This window comes from Leptosomus discolor, chromosome 16 (assembly GCF_034619465.1).
Source record: "Leptosomus discolor isolate bLepDis1 chromosome 16, bLepDis1.hap2, whole genome shotgun sequence".
In the NCBI taxonomy this organism is placed as follows: domain Eukaryota; kingdom Metazoa; phylum Chordata; class Aves; order Leptosomiformes; family Leptosomidae; genus Leptosomus; species Leptosomus discolor.
In genome coordinates this window covers 12,186,016-12,204,834 of record NC_141406.1, presented here as the reverse complement: position 1 = coordinate 12,204,834, position 18,819 = coordinate 12,186,016, and the positions used below count along the sequence as shown (strand labels likewise).

General features: G+C 40.4%; 1 protein-coding gene across 1 annotated transcript in view; it reads left to right on the top strand.

The window, feature by feature from the left end:
- Positions 1 to 18,819, top strand: part of LOC104346903 (transmembrane protein 132B) — a 250,673-nt gene that overhangs the window by 191,736 nt on the left and 40,118 nt on the right. The window contains exon 5 of the mRNA XM_086474168.1: positions 16,359 to 16,502. Coding sequence (XP_086330294.1) covers positions 16,359 to 16,502 — 144 coding nt within the window. The remainder of the gene's footprint in view (positions 1 to 16,358; positions 16,503 to 18,819) is intronic.

The following is an 18,819-nucleotide window of genomic DNA, read 5'->3' as shown; positions in this document are numbered from 1 at the left end:
CACAGCAAGCAGCTCTAGTGGCTCCTGTGAGACTTAAATTTATGTGTCTTAGAGTAGGATTTAACCCTAAGGATGTATGATAAAATGCCCAAATCCCAGAATAACACTGTAATGGTGTTTGCATTGGAAATGTTACAGTATTAGTTCAAGCTTACAGGAGGAGAGTGGCATTTAAAAACCAAACCTACAGAATTCTCCCTGATACTTGTCAACAGGATAAGTCACAGAATTGCCTCCTTATACAACAGGATTAAATTTTAAATAGTTTACAATGACTTAGTTATTAATAAAACTATTATTAAGTAGATAACCTGCTATTAAAATTGTTACAGAATCCTATTGGCCCAATGGGTGGGTTACAAGCCAGAGCTTATAGGTGTTCATAACCCTTCTATTGATGTGCCTGTAACCTTCTCTAACACATGCTACTCATGTCTGTTGCACACTTAAAATGCCTATTAAATATTGATCAGTCTCCCTTATAAACCATTTATAAATAGAAGCATGTAATATAAATTGAGCCTAAAATCATTAAGGCTACATGGTGTGCAAGTTAATAGTAGCAATCTTGAAAAGTTAGGGAGTGCATGAATTAAGGGAATTGTATTCATGAGCTATTTTCTTAGTACAAGATAGTGGAGCTCCCACTGACTTCTGGGCTTTCCCATAGCATCTACTGAAGTTTTTACTCCCTTTAAAAATCTGTTTATAAACAAGAGGTGACATAATGCAACTTCAGATCTACCAGGCAGGCTGAATTCTTTCTCTGTGTTTTTTAGGATAGAGTAGAGAGTAAAAGGACAGCTCCAAATATTTATGCGAAGGAGGAGGAGCATCGTGTATTCACATATTGAAAAGAGTTCCATGTTCTCTGGCATTGCTGCTGTGAAATGTGTGGGTGTTCTGCTGATGTTCAGGGAATTCTACCATATTCTTTACATTCTTTATTCTAGGGGTGTTTCTAAATCAGCCCCTAAACTGATCCGATTTCAGCGTGTGTGGCATCCTACTTTATGATTGTCCACTGTTAAGCTTGGAGGTACATCACATTTATGTCCCTTCAAATCCATACCTGGTATAAGTGAAATCTGAGTAAGATCCTTTGCCTTGCCCTGAGTTTGCATGGCCGTTTAACTTAGTATTGCAAATACTCCTGCCATGTACTTTAAAAGCAGATTTTATTTTGGAATGGCACTTGACCCCTAAGGATAGACCAGATTTGTGTGTACCACCATTCTGATGTGATTAACAGGACACTTAGATAGGCAAGACCCAACTCTGGTCCAAAGTCCCACGTACTCTGAAAATCTACAAAACAGTGTGGGAGTGACAAGTACAAAAACCCCAGGCAATAACGGCAATCAGCCGGCCTTTTTGTTATGCAGAGGGGAAAAAAATCAGATAGATGGGAACAACAGTAAACCAACAATGATTCAAAGTGCTTTCTTTCAAAACATGTCTTGCAATTTCCAGCTGCCTCCCTTCTTTGTCACATCTCACTTCTCAGATAAACAGCAGAATTGGTCAGGCTCTTACTTTGCCTTTGCAGTTTTCGCTCATTACTCAGTGTCTGTACCTGACCCCCAGCTCTTAAAAAGCCTGACAATTAAGCGAATTCCAAAGAGGATTACAATTGAGAATCAGAGGGTATAAATGTGATTTAGCATGGAGTGCTGAGCATGACAAATCATTTTTGTGCCTAGGCCTTGCTTGTTCTGAAATGGGTTTCATTTAGAAACACAGAACAGATTCAGCCGTGTTCCAGTGCCAAGTGCCAGGTGCAGCCGTGCAACTTGTGCAGATCAGCTCTGGCAAGGCTTACTGAGGCTGTAATACCTTTCCTTAAGGCCAAAGTGCCACCATTTGTGTCAGCTGCTTAGTCTTGGGAGGAAATACAGAGACATGCATGCGCAAACCAACCTCCCAGACTATTTCCTTGTCTTTGGAAGAGCTCGACGAAAGTATTGCGTTGTAGAGGGAAATGACATTGTGAGGTGGACTCAGGATTCCTTATTTATGAGGCTAGAAGAGACAGGAGATCTTGATGCAAAAAGTTCCCAAAACACGTAGTCTGTGTGTACAATAGAAGGGGGAAAAACTGTTTTGCTTCTGTGAGTTCCTCTCTGAGAAGTTTGTCTTACACTTTCACTGCTGCAGAAGCTGGCTAGTGTTTCATTGATAAATGAAGAACTCTCACATCAGAAAATAATATTAATAATGTGCACATGGGTGTTTGCATGTGTCTGTGTATTGAGTTGCCTTGGAAACAAGGGGAGAAAGTGCCACGAACCAGAACATGCTTTCCATTTAAGGAACACTTATGCTATTGTAAAACCAGATACAAAAATAATCAAATTCATTCATCCATTCTGTGAGCATCTTGCTACAGACAGCAGTGTGCAGCGTGAGTATGTGGATCCCATGTAAAGCTGACAGAAAGCCACTTTGGTTTTGAGCATATTGTTGAACAAATGAGTTGACATTGGTGAAGGTGCTAATAATGTGGGGAAAAAAAAAAGTATGCAAATCATGAAAAATTTTGGCAATGCTCCAGGTGTACATTAAAGTTACTAAGATATGAAATAGACCCAGAGTATTCACATTGCAAAACAAAGCAGACAATTTTACCTTACATATAAGAACAGCTGTTTCAGCATATTGGCCTCAAATGTTGAAACAGCTGTACAAGTGTTTCGGAGGTTAATCTACTCGATTAATCATTGCGCATTTTTTTTCAGTTTATAATAAAGTTTGTGCTGTTCCTTGTGGGCATGTGAACAAAATATTAAATATAAAGTTTAGTCGTCTGTGAAATGCGCATCAAAAAACTTTGTTGGAGAAGAAAATCTCTCATCGGACTGACACTGGGTCTTGGAGAGGTAAACACGTTGTCAATACAGACACGGGTCTGAGCAGCCAAATTATGGTGGCTTTTTAGACGTAAACTGCAGGGGAGAACCACTAGCAAGATTGGTCTGTGAGACACAAGAAGCTTGGACTTTTGCATGAAGTTCTGTGAAATAAGTGAATTGGCTGGTGCTTCCAAGTCACAGCTTCCACCTGGAGTAACCTGCAAGCTGCAATTTCACGTGGTCTAACCCAAAACTCTTCGGGCTGCAGCCTGGAAGTGTGAAACAGCTAAACCGTTTTGATCTCTAATAAACAGCCAAGGGCTGTCAGTGTGGAGATCGCGTGGCACTGAGTTGTCTCGCTCGGGTGCGTTTGGACGTGTGGTGCTCAGGATGGCGTGCAGAGCAGCATGGTGCTTTCCTCATTGCCCACGCAAGAGCCCCTCGGAGCAGCTGGAAGTCACGCATCAGCCCCCTTCACGCAGTGCTGCAGAGGTGAGAACGAGAGAGATGCCATACAATTAACACAGGAGTGGTTGTTGTCATTGTCAGAAATAATCTTCGGTGAGACTTTGCCCTGGAGAGAGGTGTGTTCTCAGGTCTGTTGTGCTCCGAAAATCATGCACACACACAAAGGCTACTGCTCCCACCTCATCTGAATTCATTTTGCAACATTTTATGAATGAAATCCTAGAACCTATCACATTTTCTGCATGTTCGCTGCCATGGAATTGCAGACAGCCACTGTCAGAAAAATCCTCTGGCAATCCATTTGACCAGAAGTAGGTAAAACCTAAACATAATTTCCAACCTTTCTAAATATCACTGCACATGTAAAAATATCAAAATCTTTATATATCATCTCCCAGTCCATGTTTCATGTCAGTGTTTTTTTAATCAAATGTAGGGTTTCTGGCTTTGTTTGCCTCTAGAGGCCATGCAGAATAAGTGGGAAGAGTTATCATAAAAGTTGGTGAAATAAAGATTGCAGCAACTATGCGCAGCTATGCTTAATGGGATCTAAAGGCTTTTCCTCTGCACTAATTTTCCAAGATTCTAGGTTTATTCCCCTCTGGACTGAATAGCAATGCATGCTGGAATGAGGTTTTTTAGATTGAAACTCTAAATGAGATGCTTGGCCAAGAAAAGACAGAAGAAAAACCCAAAACCAAAACAGAAATGCTACTGCAGAGATGGAGGCTGCTGCAAGCCGTGGCTGCCTGGAGACAGTGCTGTCAGATGGCTGCCTTGTGAAACGCTTCTGCTTAACGTGTCCAAGGTTGATTCTGTCTCAGGCTGTTGCTGTTTCTCAGCCTCATCAGTGACACAGCCCAGTGCTACCTGGCCAGGCAACTTGCATGTCTTCTTCCCTTCCACACCTGTCACAACGTGTTATTAGGGAGAAGTAAGGTTGCAGTTTTATTCTAGGTTGTTCTCTTTAGTAGCTTTTGTCAGATTGCATTGATATGTGTACCAGAGTTCAATTACAACACTGGTGGGAGGAAAATCCAAAACTAAATCAACAACTTGCACAATTGCCTTCATTAACAAAGAGGAAGAAAAACAGCATTAAAATGCCAGCTCCTGCTGCATGTAAGAGAGTGTAACCGTTGGGCAGTTAGTTAAATGTCAATGTCATTTAACCAAAAATGAAAAACAGAACAGAATGTTTGGTGTAGTTACAGTCCTGTGACTTTAGAAGTTGGACATTGGTTGACCACTTTCTATCATATTGACCATGAAAAGAACATTTTTCCTTCAAAAATGACCTTCAGTAAAGCAGGAGAATGTGAAGTGAAACTTCTGATCATCTCTTTCTGCTTTTTGTTACAAGGTGCCTTCTGGCAATAATTCTTGGGTTTTTGGAAAATGATGAAGTTGCATCATAGCAAAGGAACAAAGATTTATTGAAACAGTTTTCATTTCAAGGTCCATTTTATCCATTTTCAGATCCGTTGTTGCCTAGAAAATTTGAAAATTCAGTTGTGTAAATGAGATACTTTACTCCTTATGTTCTCACTAACTTCTTCATGAGGACTTGTTCCCATACCCTGGTTCAGCTTTTGTAGGTGAATACTCTTACCTGGATTTTGCATTCGTATCTTCATGGCATGGATTTAAACATAAACACGCTTCCGTTGTGACATGATGATTGATTTTATTCCTAAACTGTTGTCCATCAAAAACCTGAGGAGAGCATGTTGAGGCTGTGCGGAGGCATGAGGGGAGTGGTGTGGTGCTGGGAGGAGATGTTCCATCTCTGGGTCCTGAGCTCACCGTGAGGTCACAGCACATGCAGAGATGAACTTCCTTTGCTGTGTGGCTGTTTGAATTTTTACAAAGTAGATGTAAAATATTTGAATGAGAGAGTTTATAATTTGATTTACGGAAGACACTCCGTTTTTGGAAGAACACTTTGAAAACAAAATGTGGGAAGTACTGGTCCATATCTGTGCTGCGTGAGTGTGTTTCGACCACTGAGGAGGTGAGATGTCATCAGGGAGGGAGAATGTGGCTGAACACTTCAAGGTGTAAGGAAAGAGGGGAAAGGGCCAAAATTATAAGAAGTGGAAGGTGAGGAGAGCTTGCTCTTTTCTGTGTGGTAATTGTGTAGGGGTGCTTTCAACTGAAAGCACTTTTGAGCTGGTATTCTGTGTTACATTTATGAAGGTCTTTAGGTGCAACACTTTTTCCTTCTTTGTCAATCCTTTGCTAAAATGATGTGTCAAAATGCCAGAGAACCGTATCTTTTCTTAAGCTGTGTCTTCTGTAAAAAGCATCTTCCCGTGTATTCATCTGTCCATTTAGCAGGAGCAATGACTATACAGCAAGAGGACCCCATCAGCTGCAGTACAAGAAAGAGTATGGCATTAGACCTGGCCTTCTTCCCACCTTACAACAGTAAGACATTTGAAATTGGTACTGCAAAAGAAGAAATAAATGTATTATCATTTGGAAATCTGCCCATTTTCAGAGAAGTAAAGACTGAATGGTTAACACAGCCAATTTCAAGGAAGATACATTTCCTTAATAGAGGCAAATAGCAAATATTCATTCCATTTGAACAGTCCAGCAGTGTTGATCTAATTTCTCCTTGCAACTGAGTCAGGCTGTGTAATTTTGTGCCTCACATTAAGTAAAATGGTCGCAAATGGGAGATGTTTTGAGTTCTTCAACATGAATTGGGTAATGCTCTTTTTCCTCTCTTGCTGTACCTAGTGTATCTTTTGGAAGATCAGTATTTTTCCCATTACTCTTAATGTAAGAGGTTCTAAAGAAACAGATTATAAAGTTTGAATTTGAATAGTGTCTTAATGACTTCTAAAGGCTAATTATGAAGATAATACTTGGAAAGCAAAGATAGAAGGCTTTTTTCATTTTCCTTCTGTCCTTTAATGTCTTTTGCTGAGATGGAAAACCAAGTCAGCCACTGCTTCATATAGTTTACAACAGTTTAAAATTAAATTTTTTAAAACTACGTTGGAGTCCCTGCTTGGACTGAGTTTGGTGCTGAGGGCTAAGGACAAGGAACCATTGCTAAAATTCTTTATCAAAGAAACGTGCTGTGATTTTGATATATACTTGCTTTCGTAGAATAATAAGTGGAAGACCTTTGTCTGTTTACAGAATCCTTCTATCGAAAACCAATAATACTGTCGCTTTCTATTTCTATTCCTGAGAAACATTAATGTCACCCCCCTTGTCTGCTATTGCCTTGCCCCGTTTCAGACCACCTGTGAGATGACACTGGAAGCCCTCTCAAAGCAGAAAGTTTTGCAATAGTTTCATATTAAGAGATGTTTCGTGATTTTTCTCTTGAGTGCATTCAGTTGTCTGTGGCATTAGAGTATATGGTAATATGCCGTTATCTTTTTCCACTTAAGAAAGGTGACAAATAATACAGTATTTCTTTCTTTCCTTGCATCTGTTACCAGCTGCTTTATTTGTAGCCCTTTATATATCTTTACAGTCCCTGGTATTTGTTTTGCTGCACAGATGAATTTCAGTTAACCAACTAATTAATTGACTGTTTGAAATGTTGCACGCTCAGCGTTTACTTGTTATGCAAAAAGGCCACTTAGTAGGAGAGATGTGGGAACTGGTAGTTAAACTCTACAGAACCAACGGCCTGAAGACAGAAAGTTCGAGTGTAACCTCTCAGAAAAAGCATGGGCCTAGGACATTGGAAACATGGATTCAGTTTCTTCATCTGTCACTGGCCTGGTGAGATTTCTTCTGCCTGAGTTATTTTAGCTGTATAAGAAAGATGGCTGTCCTGTTGTCCTTGGCAGAGCGGAGAACTGTTTTTGAAACAGACAAGGTACTGTAAGGAGTAATTTAAATAAATCATTCAATATGTAATTTTTAGAACAGATGAGAGACAGGGGAAAAGATGAAAAATTAAATAGTTTGATCCTGATTTCACAGGACTTTTACATTTGTGTAACTTCATGGTCTTTATTATAATTACTCCCTCTTGCACTAGTCTAGCTGAGAGCAGAATCCAGTCAGTCTTTTTTTTTTTTTTTACTCACAGGTTCTTAAAATGTTCTTTAGTTTGAGGGACTGTGTCTCCTAAAAGCTGATGGACTCTGGCAAAATACTGATGTTCTGAAAGCAGTGGCTCAGCTTTTGAAACACGGGTGATATTGTCCTAGTCTGCAGGAAATAAATGCACTGCACAAGAGTTCAGTGAGAAATTCAATCATGAAAACAAAAAAGGGATTTCGTTCTGAACTTGAATAAAAAAGAGGTTGTTTTTTATAAAAGTTGAGCAAAAAGGGAAATAATCAGACATAGGGTCATGTCAGAACAAGGCAGTGCTTCTGAACAGGTACAAGGTGAACAGACTGAAAAATTAAAATGAAGAACAAAATTCAAGCCAAGAAGCAGCAGAGGAAGGAAGAAAAAAAAAACCCGCCAGTAGTCCTTAGATCAGTCAGAAGGCTCTCAAAACTCACAATTTTTAATTTTATCTTTTTTTTCAAATGAAAATACTCTCAAAGGTGTTTTTTTTACGCTTTTCGATTTTTGTCAAGAAAGTTTTTTTTTTCCCTCCTTGTCAAAAAAGTTTCCAGGCAGTTCTGAACACAGGCAGGAGACATCTTCTGTAATGTTTGTTTAAGTAGAAAGTAAATGTTAAATACTTGAAAGGCAGCAGTTCGTTCAAGTGGAGGGGCAGTGCAAGGATGGGCAATGTGCGGTTGATGGATACTCCCCAAATCACTGAATAAAACACCAGAAAGCTCTGAGTGTGCAAGGATAGTAAAGGCTGGTGCCTGGACTGGCTACAGATATGATCTCCTGCTTTTTTGCTTTCATTGCATCCAATAGAGCCGTAGGCAGCTTTGTGAAGTAGGTAAAGGGCATGGTTGTGTCATCTGTGATGTCCACGTCACTGTAGGAAACATGCAGTGGTGTAAAAGTTGTTAGGAGTACTGTTAGCTCTGAGGAGTAAAGGAGTGATGTGTATGTGCTGATTGTTTGTAATATTGAAAGCAGGAAGGGATAGAGTTTCTCTCCCCTAATTCTAGACATCAAGTCTAAACTAGACATCTGAGCCATTTAATAGACAATGGAGAGAGAAAAAGCTTCCAAAGTGTCACTTATGCTGTCCTAAGACGTGCCTAGGACAGGAACTGCTGGAGAATGAATCACTTGCCACGGGCACTTTGAGGGGAGAAAAGCCTTTCTGAGGGAGAGCAGACAGAGGGAAACAGTCTGCTTCCAAAGCGTTGGCTGTTTGAAAAGCCAGTCCTGCAGCAGTGTGTGTGTACGCTGTGCATCTGAGAGTAGTCGAATGCAAGCCCATGAAATTACTTAAATAGGTAAAATAAGCAAGTACAGCAGTCTGGTCCTGACAGGTAAGACAGACCATCTTCAAGAAAAAAATGAATACTTGTTTGGGTAAGGTATGGGTCTTTCCTGTCAGATCCATGTTCTTTGGAAAATGATATCCTCCTTTTGCAGGACAACAAATGTGAGCATCTAGTAGATCTCTGCTCCATTTTAAACTCCATAAGGCACTCCTCAAAGATAGTTAATAAGTATAAACATCTAGCTCTGTCTAGAAAATACAGTTCTTTATTGAATTTACTTGGTACATTATGAGCTCTGGACTTAGACCAGTGTTTGAACTGTGCTGAAGGAGAAGATGTAAAATCCAGTTCTGAACCCCCTGTCTAGTGAATGCTAGACAACTGTCTTCTGTCAGGGGATTTCAGAGGACTTTGCACAATGTCACAGTCGCTTTCCCATGTATCCTTTTCTGCTCATAAATAGGTATTCTTAAGCTGTAGCCACTCTGTGAATGGCTTGACGAAGCAAGTCACCGTGTCCAAAGGAGAAAGAGAACCCAGTCTCCCTCCGTGAGAGGATGCTCCTGCAGGATGTTGGGAAGTCATGTAGACATGCTGTAATTAATTTGTGCATTCTTCTATAGCATTAAGCAGCTGTTATTACAGAAGGACATGGATTTCTGCCCAGGTAGCACTCACGGTAGAAGATGAGCACACAGATTGTGGCAGTAAACTCATGTGATACGCAACCTTATGTTTCAATGTCTGTAGTTTTGCACTTGTGAAACTGAAGGCTTTTCCAGCTGGTGAGTTGCCAGCTCTCCCATTGCACCGGTGGCATAGAAAACCCTACTTCCAGCCCACTCCGAAAGACATTGTGATGACTAGGAAAGAATTAGAGAAGTGTCTGAAAGAAACTCTTCTGAATGACCATCCACAATGTTGTTACATGTTACTAAGCCTGTGGGGCAAAGATACAGAGCTGGAAAATTATATCTTTGACTACTGTTGGTACTCACGTGGATCCAATAGTTATGTTCCATAAACTAGGCAAAGCATGGCCTCCCTAGATTTTTCCATGGAAAAAGCAATGCCTTTGAGGAGTGTTCATATTATTATTATATATCATGGCCACTTAAAAACAATCATTAGTGTATCAGTTTGTACTGAGGCTGATGTCATTGCTCTTAAGTAGACAACTCTACCCATTTTGTATCCTCTTGAATTTGGTGGGATTTTCAGTTGGAGTTGACCCACAATTTTATGAAGTCAGAGCGTGACCATATTTTCCTGGAATTAAAAGGGAAAAACCAACATCTTTAAATGAACTGTAAAATTCGAATTATGCTTAAAAATGATTACTAAGCACTTACTGCTGTGATGAACTGGCACAAGTCTGTCAGATGAATGCTCAGGTACTATAAAGATCTCTAAATACAGTGTAAATTCCAGTGTGAATGACTGGCAGAGTTTACTGTCCTTTTAGGCCAACTTTATGTCCTGTATTTCTTGGTGCACTAAAAGGTCCTGAAGCACAAGCCGGGAGCTCTTGGTGTCTGTGTAGACAATTAAAATTAGATGTGTGATAGCTGCTCTTCAGCTCTAAGAATTTCCCATTTCTTCTACCTTAGGTATGCACTTCAGAGCAATGGTGTCATCATGTTTAACACAGCAGGTTTGGAGAATAAACTCTACTGGGACATAATGGGCTGATGCGAAATGGTCTTTTGCTCATGCAGAAGGCACTGGTACTTAGCTGAGACAGTGGAGACTGCCTGACAGGTTGCAATTACTCCTGCCAAGTGCACCAGGCTGCGTTCTGAACCTTTGCTTAATGGGGACAGATCTGTTCTGAGTTATAAAAAATGAAATAAAACTGCCTCAGGTCATAGATATGACAGTATCTGTGCTTCTAATCAGGTTTCACCTTCAGCAGCAGGTTTTGCTTATTCATCCTACATAAACCTCAAAATGAGCTGAATTTCCTTCATAAAAAAACATGGAAATGGAATAAATCTCAGCTTTAGTTTCCATGAACTCCAAGGCAGAATTACCATTCCAGCTGATGGCACGTGCCAAGTACACTCTGCTAAGATAAGAGCTTACTTCAGTGTATCTGTGGCAAAAAGACAAGTTAGGAAATAAGATTCCACTTTGGAGTCTCTGTATCGTGTTTTTTTGTGCCATAGCAAATTGTTTTTGCAGCACACACTAATATACCTCTACAATAATATTCAATTAGGCTAATAGTTGCTGCTTACATTGTTCTGTAAGAATCGGTGATTAAGAACCTCTCTGTATGGTTCAATCTACATTAATTATTTTCTCCTGCAGAATATATGCACCTGCCTGTTCTTCCTTTGGGATCCCAATATGAAGTAAAGCTATTGTGCAGGTAAACAGAGGAGATAAAGGATGACCTTTAACTTTGACACGATAGCCTGCAGTATTTGTGATTTGCCATCTGTCATAACTGATCGCTCCTAATAACGATAGCTGGGTAAGAAGCTGAAATGAGGAAACAGCTGGAGACAGAGGCAGGTTGGAGGGGAGTGGAAATCACCTTCTAGCAGCATGTCTGCTTGTCAGGGCAGGAGGACTCGTGCATGGTAACACTGCAGGCCTCGCTCTGATACCTGAAAACTTGGTAGTTGATTCCACAAGTGCCTCCGCTGCAATGATGTTTGCAGAATAACGAATCAGCCGTTATTCAGCCCTTCATTAGGACTCATCATGTAGCTCCTTTCACACGCACAGCCTCTGCAGACTCGAGGCAAGTCCTGGGCGGGCAGGATTGCCGGTTCAGCCACCAGTAACGACTGATGAGCCGTCTGCCAAAGCAGCTAGGCGCACTCCTGCTAGCGTTGCTGTGGGGTCTGGCTCCTTGGCATGAAGTGGTCTGACTGCATAAATATAGGGAGGAAGAAGAGTCAAATAATAACATGAGCTCTTTGCAAGATTGTTTATGTTTTCTAATGTTTCGTAAACATGTTGTCCCATTTGTTCGTTCCCACCATTGGGTAACAAAATGGTATATCTAACCTGATCTAATGGTGGAAAATATAAATAGCTTTCTGGCAACCAGGCTTCATTAATATGTATTGGAAACCTAAAATGGTATTCAACTCTGAGGGGGAAAAAGTACAGAATTGCTTTGGATTATAATAATTTCAGCAAAGCATCTAATTTATATATTAAGCTTGCTTAATGGACTTATATTGCCTTGCTCTTTGATCTGAAGAAAAAGGTAGTGAATAATTTATCAAATAAAAAAGTCCCCTAGCCCAGCCCACACATCACAATCTGCCCTATAATTTAAATTTTCTAAGAAATGCTGTTTCCAGGCAGGAGAACTGGTTCCTAAAGATTCTTTCTAATATTACAAAGGTATTTTCGCAAGGTACACTCTGGGGGAAAAAATAATAATGAAGGAATGAAATTCTGCAGACAAATGTTTCAGCCTTCTTCACTAAAGACAGTCATTTCAACTAAATGCCAAAAGGCATTTAGGTGTAGCATTTGTCAGTGGAATAGGGTTGCCTTTAGGTTTCCCTCCTGATTTACAATTGAGTGTTTATTGGGTTTACTGTACTGTAGCATGTTTTGTTAACCTCTAAAAAAAACACATCCAGCTTGTGCATTAATCACAAGGATGATAACTGTCACAGTAAACTAGGTCAGCGTGGGGCTTTTGTGCCCCGCCAGACTTCATGGAAAGGGTGCTGGCTGCTCCTGGAGGGGCAGAAAGGATGTGCTGGTGGCTTTGAGCTGGGGTCTAGGTAACCTGTGTCCAGCTCCTGGCTCCTGAGATGCTTTCTTGTGAGATGCATAATCTGTTTCTCCATGTCTTTACTGTTCAGACAGATGAGGGGGGAAAAACTGTGTCGTGTCGGCCTACAGTAGCTGGGTGAGCTGCTGTAGAGTCACACGCCTAAGGAGCGGTGGTGTAAAGCCTAATTATTGGGAATTATTGGTGCCTCGAGTTCCTCAGTGGGTTTGTTCTACCTGTTGCAGTCATTCCTCAGTAATCCCTGCTTCTGGTCACATACACAGGTAACAGCAGTGTTGGTAATCACAGCTCTATCATGACTCTTGACACGTCTCCCATTCACATTTCTCCCCCATTTGTCCAAAGCAATGAGTTGTCAAACATTTACTATGGCTGTGTGCAGGGTTTATTCATATTTAAATAAAGCCATTATCCTGGCCTTGAGTTTCAGTAGTTTTCTGCTCTTCCTCTTGAGTATTTCTCTCAGTAGTGCCATCTAATCAGCTTTAGGTTTTAATTAAACAGCTGTCATTTGCTTCCTAGTTCTGTTGCGACCTGATGTTGTATTAAATTTTAATTTAGCCTAGGCTGGGTAAGAAGTAGATTCCTTCAGACAACAAAGAAATGCTATTAGCAGGTTACGGTTGTAATTAAGAAGAGCTCTGCTGAAGTGCTAATGCATTCAGGTACAGAGAAGGAGCTGGAGATAAACGCACACATAATTATTATTCAGGGATAGAGTCTGCAATACGAATGTGTCGCTTCCACTCAGGCTGCTTGCATTGAAGGTTTTGGTCAAGATCTGGCAGCTGAAACCCTCGACAAAAGACAGAGGAAGGGATTCCCAGTTTTTCACCTGGGACCTTGCAGTGTCAGCGGTTAGAGGTTTGTGCTGGTGATCCCTGGACGTTGTTCCAGATGCTTCACTGATGCTGTGACACATGGGAGGACCTGCCTATGTAAATCAACATTGTTACCCCTCTCTACATTTCAGATGCTGTTAGTAATAACCAGCACAGGTATCTTAAGTTCAGTAACACTTTTTTCCTGCAGTAAACCCTACCATGGAAATATAAACCAAGCCTAACAGAATTTAGATGAAATGCTATTACTTGTTGAAGATGCACTAAAAAAAAAGTCTGTTTATAAATCTAATGGACAGTCAATTAGCTCAGTTCTGCCTTCATATTTCTTCCTCAGAGGAAATACATTTTTTCAGTCTATAAATAACCAGCTTTTAAAAAGGTCTTTATGCAGCCTATTATACTTGTGTAACACTCGATCCAGGTATCAGGCATCTGAAATATTGATTTATATAGTAGAATTGCTTACCAATGAAGTGTAGGTTTTGTGAAGCAGCACCAGCTAATTAGCACGGTGTGTACCTGTACATGCTGGGAAGGAGGGAAGGTTCAGGACAGTGTCTCTTTGTGTCAAGAGCACCCACAAATAGCAGAGTCGTGAGGTGTCTTTTTTTGAGACCTTTTGTCTCACGCTTATCTTCACGGGGAGTTTACAAAAGGAATGCAAATGTCTTTATAAACTTTGCATTATCCTTCAGAGCATCAAAGTCTGACTTCAGCTTGGTAGCTGAGCAGCACTTAGAGTTAAAAGGAGGCTAGAGGTTTTGTTTGTCCTTTGTCACACATGAGGGCCAACACGAGGGTGATCCTTTTTGCAAAAAAACAAAGGAGAAATTAGTTCAAGCCTGTTGAGAACCTGGTTCCAAGTCCACTGAACTCAAAAGCAGCCTTTCATCTGTGATTCAGCAGGGTTTTGGATCAGACCATAATTGCATACAAGTGCTGCCTGCCCCTGACATGTAGGAGTTACATCGCTGTGCTAACAGAGGGCGGGTTTGGAAGTTGAAGTAGTTGCATGTTCGTTGTTTGTAACCTTGGCAAAAATCCTGTTTCCCCTGATACGCTGCAGAAGACTGTTGAAGAATGGCTTAGAAATAGCATACTGGCAAACTGCTTCTTGGGAGCATTTTGGCACAGGACCACCATGTCTTCATCATATATGTGGCACACATTTACACTGGATTGATGGCTTAGGATTTATGGGATATTTGCTGTTTGTTGGTGAAATCTAACTACCTCGTCTCTGACATACTTGTGGATGAAGCACCCTCAGTTCCTCTTTGTCTGTCTTATACAACCTCTTTCCACCTGAGGTGCAGCTAATTGTTTTCTTTCACCTGGCAGGGCATTTTCTTAGTTTTGTTCAAACCTCAGTCTTTGTAAAGGTTTTACAGTTCTTCTTTCGCACTCCCACTATTGTCACATACTTCTCTTTCCCGGTGTCCCTCCCTCGTGGATGGCTGCTGGTTATAAATGAGCCTATTCAGCATAAACAAAAACTAGACAGTCATTTACTGTGTAGGACATCTGGTTTGTGCCTTGCAGAGAACAGAACAAAGACAGTATATTTATTTCATGAGGTATTATTCAGAAAAGCATCTCTATTCAGGTCAACACTTAAATGCTTAAATCACATTGAAGTCTAAGTGTCAAGTTGAGCACGTACTTTTAGTGCTGTTCTGAACAAAAATGGACTCGAGTACGTGCTTAAATGCTTTTCTGGAACATGACTGCCCATAAAGCTCTAGTAGACTATATTAGTTATCTGGCACTAGTGTTATTAGTACTTCAACTCATTTAATTCAGGGTGCTTTTTGTAGAAGTTTCCGAATATTGATTAATAATACATCTTAGTTGCAAGTATTTATTGGTCTTCTCCAGCTGTCCTTAGCTTGTGGTCAATGCCCATTATTTTCTATCAATCTAGCTAGCAGACAGAAGCAAATGATAGAGAATATATCTCCCTATGCAAGCTGCCATCAATTTTTTTCACTAAAATCCATTTCTTCTTCCACTAATTTTAATAATGGAATTTAAAGTTAGATTAGTTTGAAGCAACTTTTTTTTTTTTTTTTTTTTTTTCCCAACTGGGAAGCAATTAGTTTTATGGAAGTTGAAAAATGGAAAGTGGATTGATTCAAAGCAGTATTTCCTATCGCAGGCTTTTCAAGAAGGCCAAACTGAATGTCTCTGAAAGCACAGATCGTTCCTTGCCCTGCACGTGTGTCAAGTTTTGGGCTTGCAGTAAATACTGCTTAAACAGGGACTGGATGCTCTGTAGACCTTTGGAGGATCTTCCCCTCCAGTCTGCATACCTGCTTACGCAAGGCAGGGACTTCTGTAGCAATCGGTAGTACTCATTTGGGGTAATTAATCAAACTGCAGCCACAGTGAGACACCGAGGAAGGCTGTGTTAATGGAGTCATTAGAGTGCCAGTACTGTGAATTCATCAAGATTAGAGACGAATGTGGTAAAACATCTCTAAGTGGGATTTTGATGCGGAAAGATTAAAAAATTTGTATATGAATGGCATTGCTTAGTTTGTAATACCCTACCTCATGCATAGTTTTTCTCATCATATATTTATGCGCCAAAAAGGGAAAATGGTCAACTCGCAACACTGTTAACCAGAACAGTGAGGAAGAAATGCTGTTATTGTAATGCTTGATCATCACTTCCCAAATCGCTGGCACGATTTGGGGCAAAGGGGTGGGAAGAGTCGCTGTCACCCTCTGGAGATCATCGTACCTGAATAGTGCTGTGGTTCTGCCAAGTTGCAGACATGCCTTCACGTGTAATTGTGTTATGGGTTTCATTGCCACAGCAGCCAAATCTGTAAATGGGCTCGAAAAGAGTAAATCCAGATGTTTGTCAAAACCTGAACTGGATGGTCCAGGTGCAACTTTTGGCTTAGAAAGCTGTTAAACCATTGACTGCAGGGGGCATGCAAGGAAGGGTCGCTCCTCTGCTCCTGTCCCGGTCAGAGGCAGGGTTTGGTTCATCCATCTGACCCCTGCAGCATCCTCATGGTTTTATGCTTCTCTAACGCCCATCCTTCGTGTGTGTGTGTGCATACAGGACACAGAAGTCCTTAACACGGCCATTCTGACGGGCAAAACGGTGTCTGTTCCAGTCAAGGTTGTTGCCGTGCAGGAGGATGGGTCCGTGGTCGATGTTTCAGACTCCACTGAGTGCAAATCAGCTGATGAAGACGTCATAAAGGTAAGGCGCTCACATTGGGTGGAGAACGGAGTTTTCACGCTTTTCTCCACCACCACCACCATGCTAGGACCTAGCCCACATTAGGGATTTTACATCAACCCGTTGTTTTACAGCCGTGACTGTTTCTGTGGTGGCGGGTTGTTTCCACTGTGTGATGAGGAGAGCGGTCTCCAGAGGTTATGCAGGGGTCACATGCTGCCACAGACTGATGCAGAGCCATTGTGCTGGTGTGTTCCATGTTGGGGAGAGGGCCAGGGATGCTCAAAGAGCAGTCGTAGTCTTTCTTCTCTAGCCAGCCAGTGCTGATGAGAAAGAACGTGTTGTCTGATACATCCCACTTGGGAAAAGTCAACTCCCCACACAGTGATCTTTGTTCTTGTGTGGCTTTTCTGCATCCATTATTTAATAGTAATAACACAGGATCTTGTAACAGCATACAGCAGAGTTTCCTACATGCTTCTAACTGCGTCAACTGCTTTCCAGTCAGGAATTTCTTGTAAGTAAAGATACTGAACTGTACCAAAATCCAGAGGAGCAGGACAGAGAATAGAAAATAACAACCATATTGCAATAATTCTCAAAACAGGAGCTGAGAGCTTTTAAACAATGTTGTGTTGGGGTTTTTTGTGTTTGTTTTTTAAATAATACGTTCAACTGGTTCTCCCTCCCTGACATTGAGATGAAAATAGTGTTAATGTGACTGTATCAAGACATTGACTGCACGATGTCTGACACCATTGCATGTCTTTCAGCTTTTAGCTGATTATTATTTTTAGGCATAAAAGAGGTACTTTTGAATATCTTTAATAGCCTTATTGGTTGTATTATGTGGTTTGGGGGTGGTTTTTTCTTGTTTTAAATGAACGTGAAGAATTGACTACAATGAATTTGGTACAGGGGTGAGTTTTTTTTTTTGTTATTTATGAGTTTCTTAGGGTAGTCTTAGAAAGATAGTTTCTTTACTTCAATTCCAGGAAAAGTGCAGTATATTATATATAAATGCTATAGAAACAGGGTAGTATAGTAATCCTTTTCACATAGTAATCCTGTAACCTGTAGGTTTTATGATAAACTATCTCTGTAGCTTTCAAGAAACAAGCTCTGCCCCATGTTCTAGCTATCAGTGCAACGAATGTATTCCAGACCTGAGCACTTCTTTCTCTTCAGGTTGCGTTTAAAACTCACATCCTGTACCTGGGTACTTTTAACCTAGTGTAGTAACCTCTTTGTAGATAAGACTACAAAGGTCCTAATAGATAGCTTGTACTTAGATTCTTTAGCTGGGTAAAGAATTGCACACAGTGAAGCTATTTATTTTGAAGATGATATGCTGGAAGACAAAAATTCACCTTTTGACAACTCTGAATAAGCTTGTTACCAATTTTTGGAATAAATTGCATCCTCCAAAACAAAATTTGATTATATTTTAGGTCCAAGGACAAAGAAATTCCTTTGCAGTTGAAGAGCTTACAGAGCAACTGTACATTTTGTAGGTATTTCCTCTTTCTGAGACCTATAGATGGGTGAAGGATGACATCCATTTGATCCTATGTAGCTATGGGAAAGGCAAGATGGGTTTGGACAAAAGCCTTAGTCAGGCAACCTCTGCTTGCTTCCAACTTTTTTCATTAAGATTTATCTCCATTTAACATGAAGGCAAATAATACATAAATAAGATTCAAATTATTGGGCAGAGGCATGTGTGCCGTTGTGTCCTCAGAGAAGTTGATAGCTTGGGGCTTAGTTACACAATAACGATGCCTAGCACTTGTCAGACCTCAAAGCATTTTGCAAAGGACATCAGTGTAATATTCCCTTTTCATGAAAGTGACTGTTCCAATGTTTAGCGTCAACCAGTGATGGAATAGGTCTCTTGAGTCTCTAGCCTGTGCTCTAGCTTCTATATTTTCCATATATATGTTAGATGGGGAAAGAAAAAAAATCACTTTTTTTTTTTTTTTCTGGAAAAAAATTTCCTTGGAAGTCCTTACCAGAAGGAACATGAATGAATATCTGTGTTTATGACTAACTTAGTTGTCAAAGGAACAGACTATCTTGATAAATTTTGCTATTCTTTTTTTTTGCTGTGTACCATACACCCATTATCTGATGAGTGGCTGTTATTTATCAGTTGATAAATACGAACAATGAATTGTTCATATTATAAACTCAAGCACCAAGTTATATATTATCAACATATTGCTGAGATTGTTTTTTCTTTGCATTTCAGAAAACCAGATTCAGATCTAAAAGATGGTGTATGTGGACTTTTATTTCTGTTAATTGAGTTTCTAGTATTTCTAGGACTTGCTCTCGT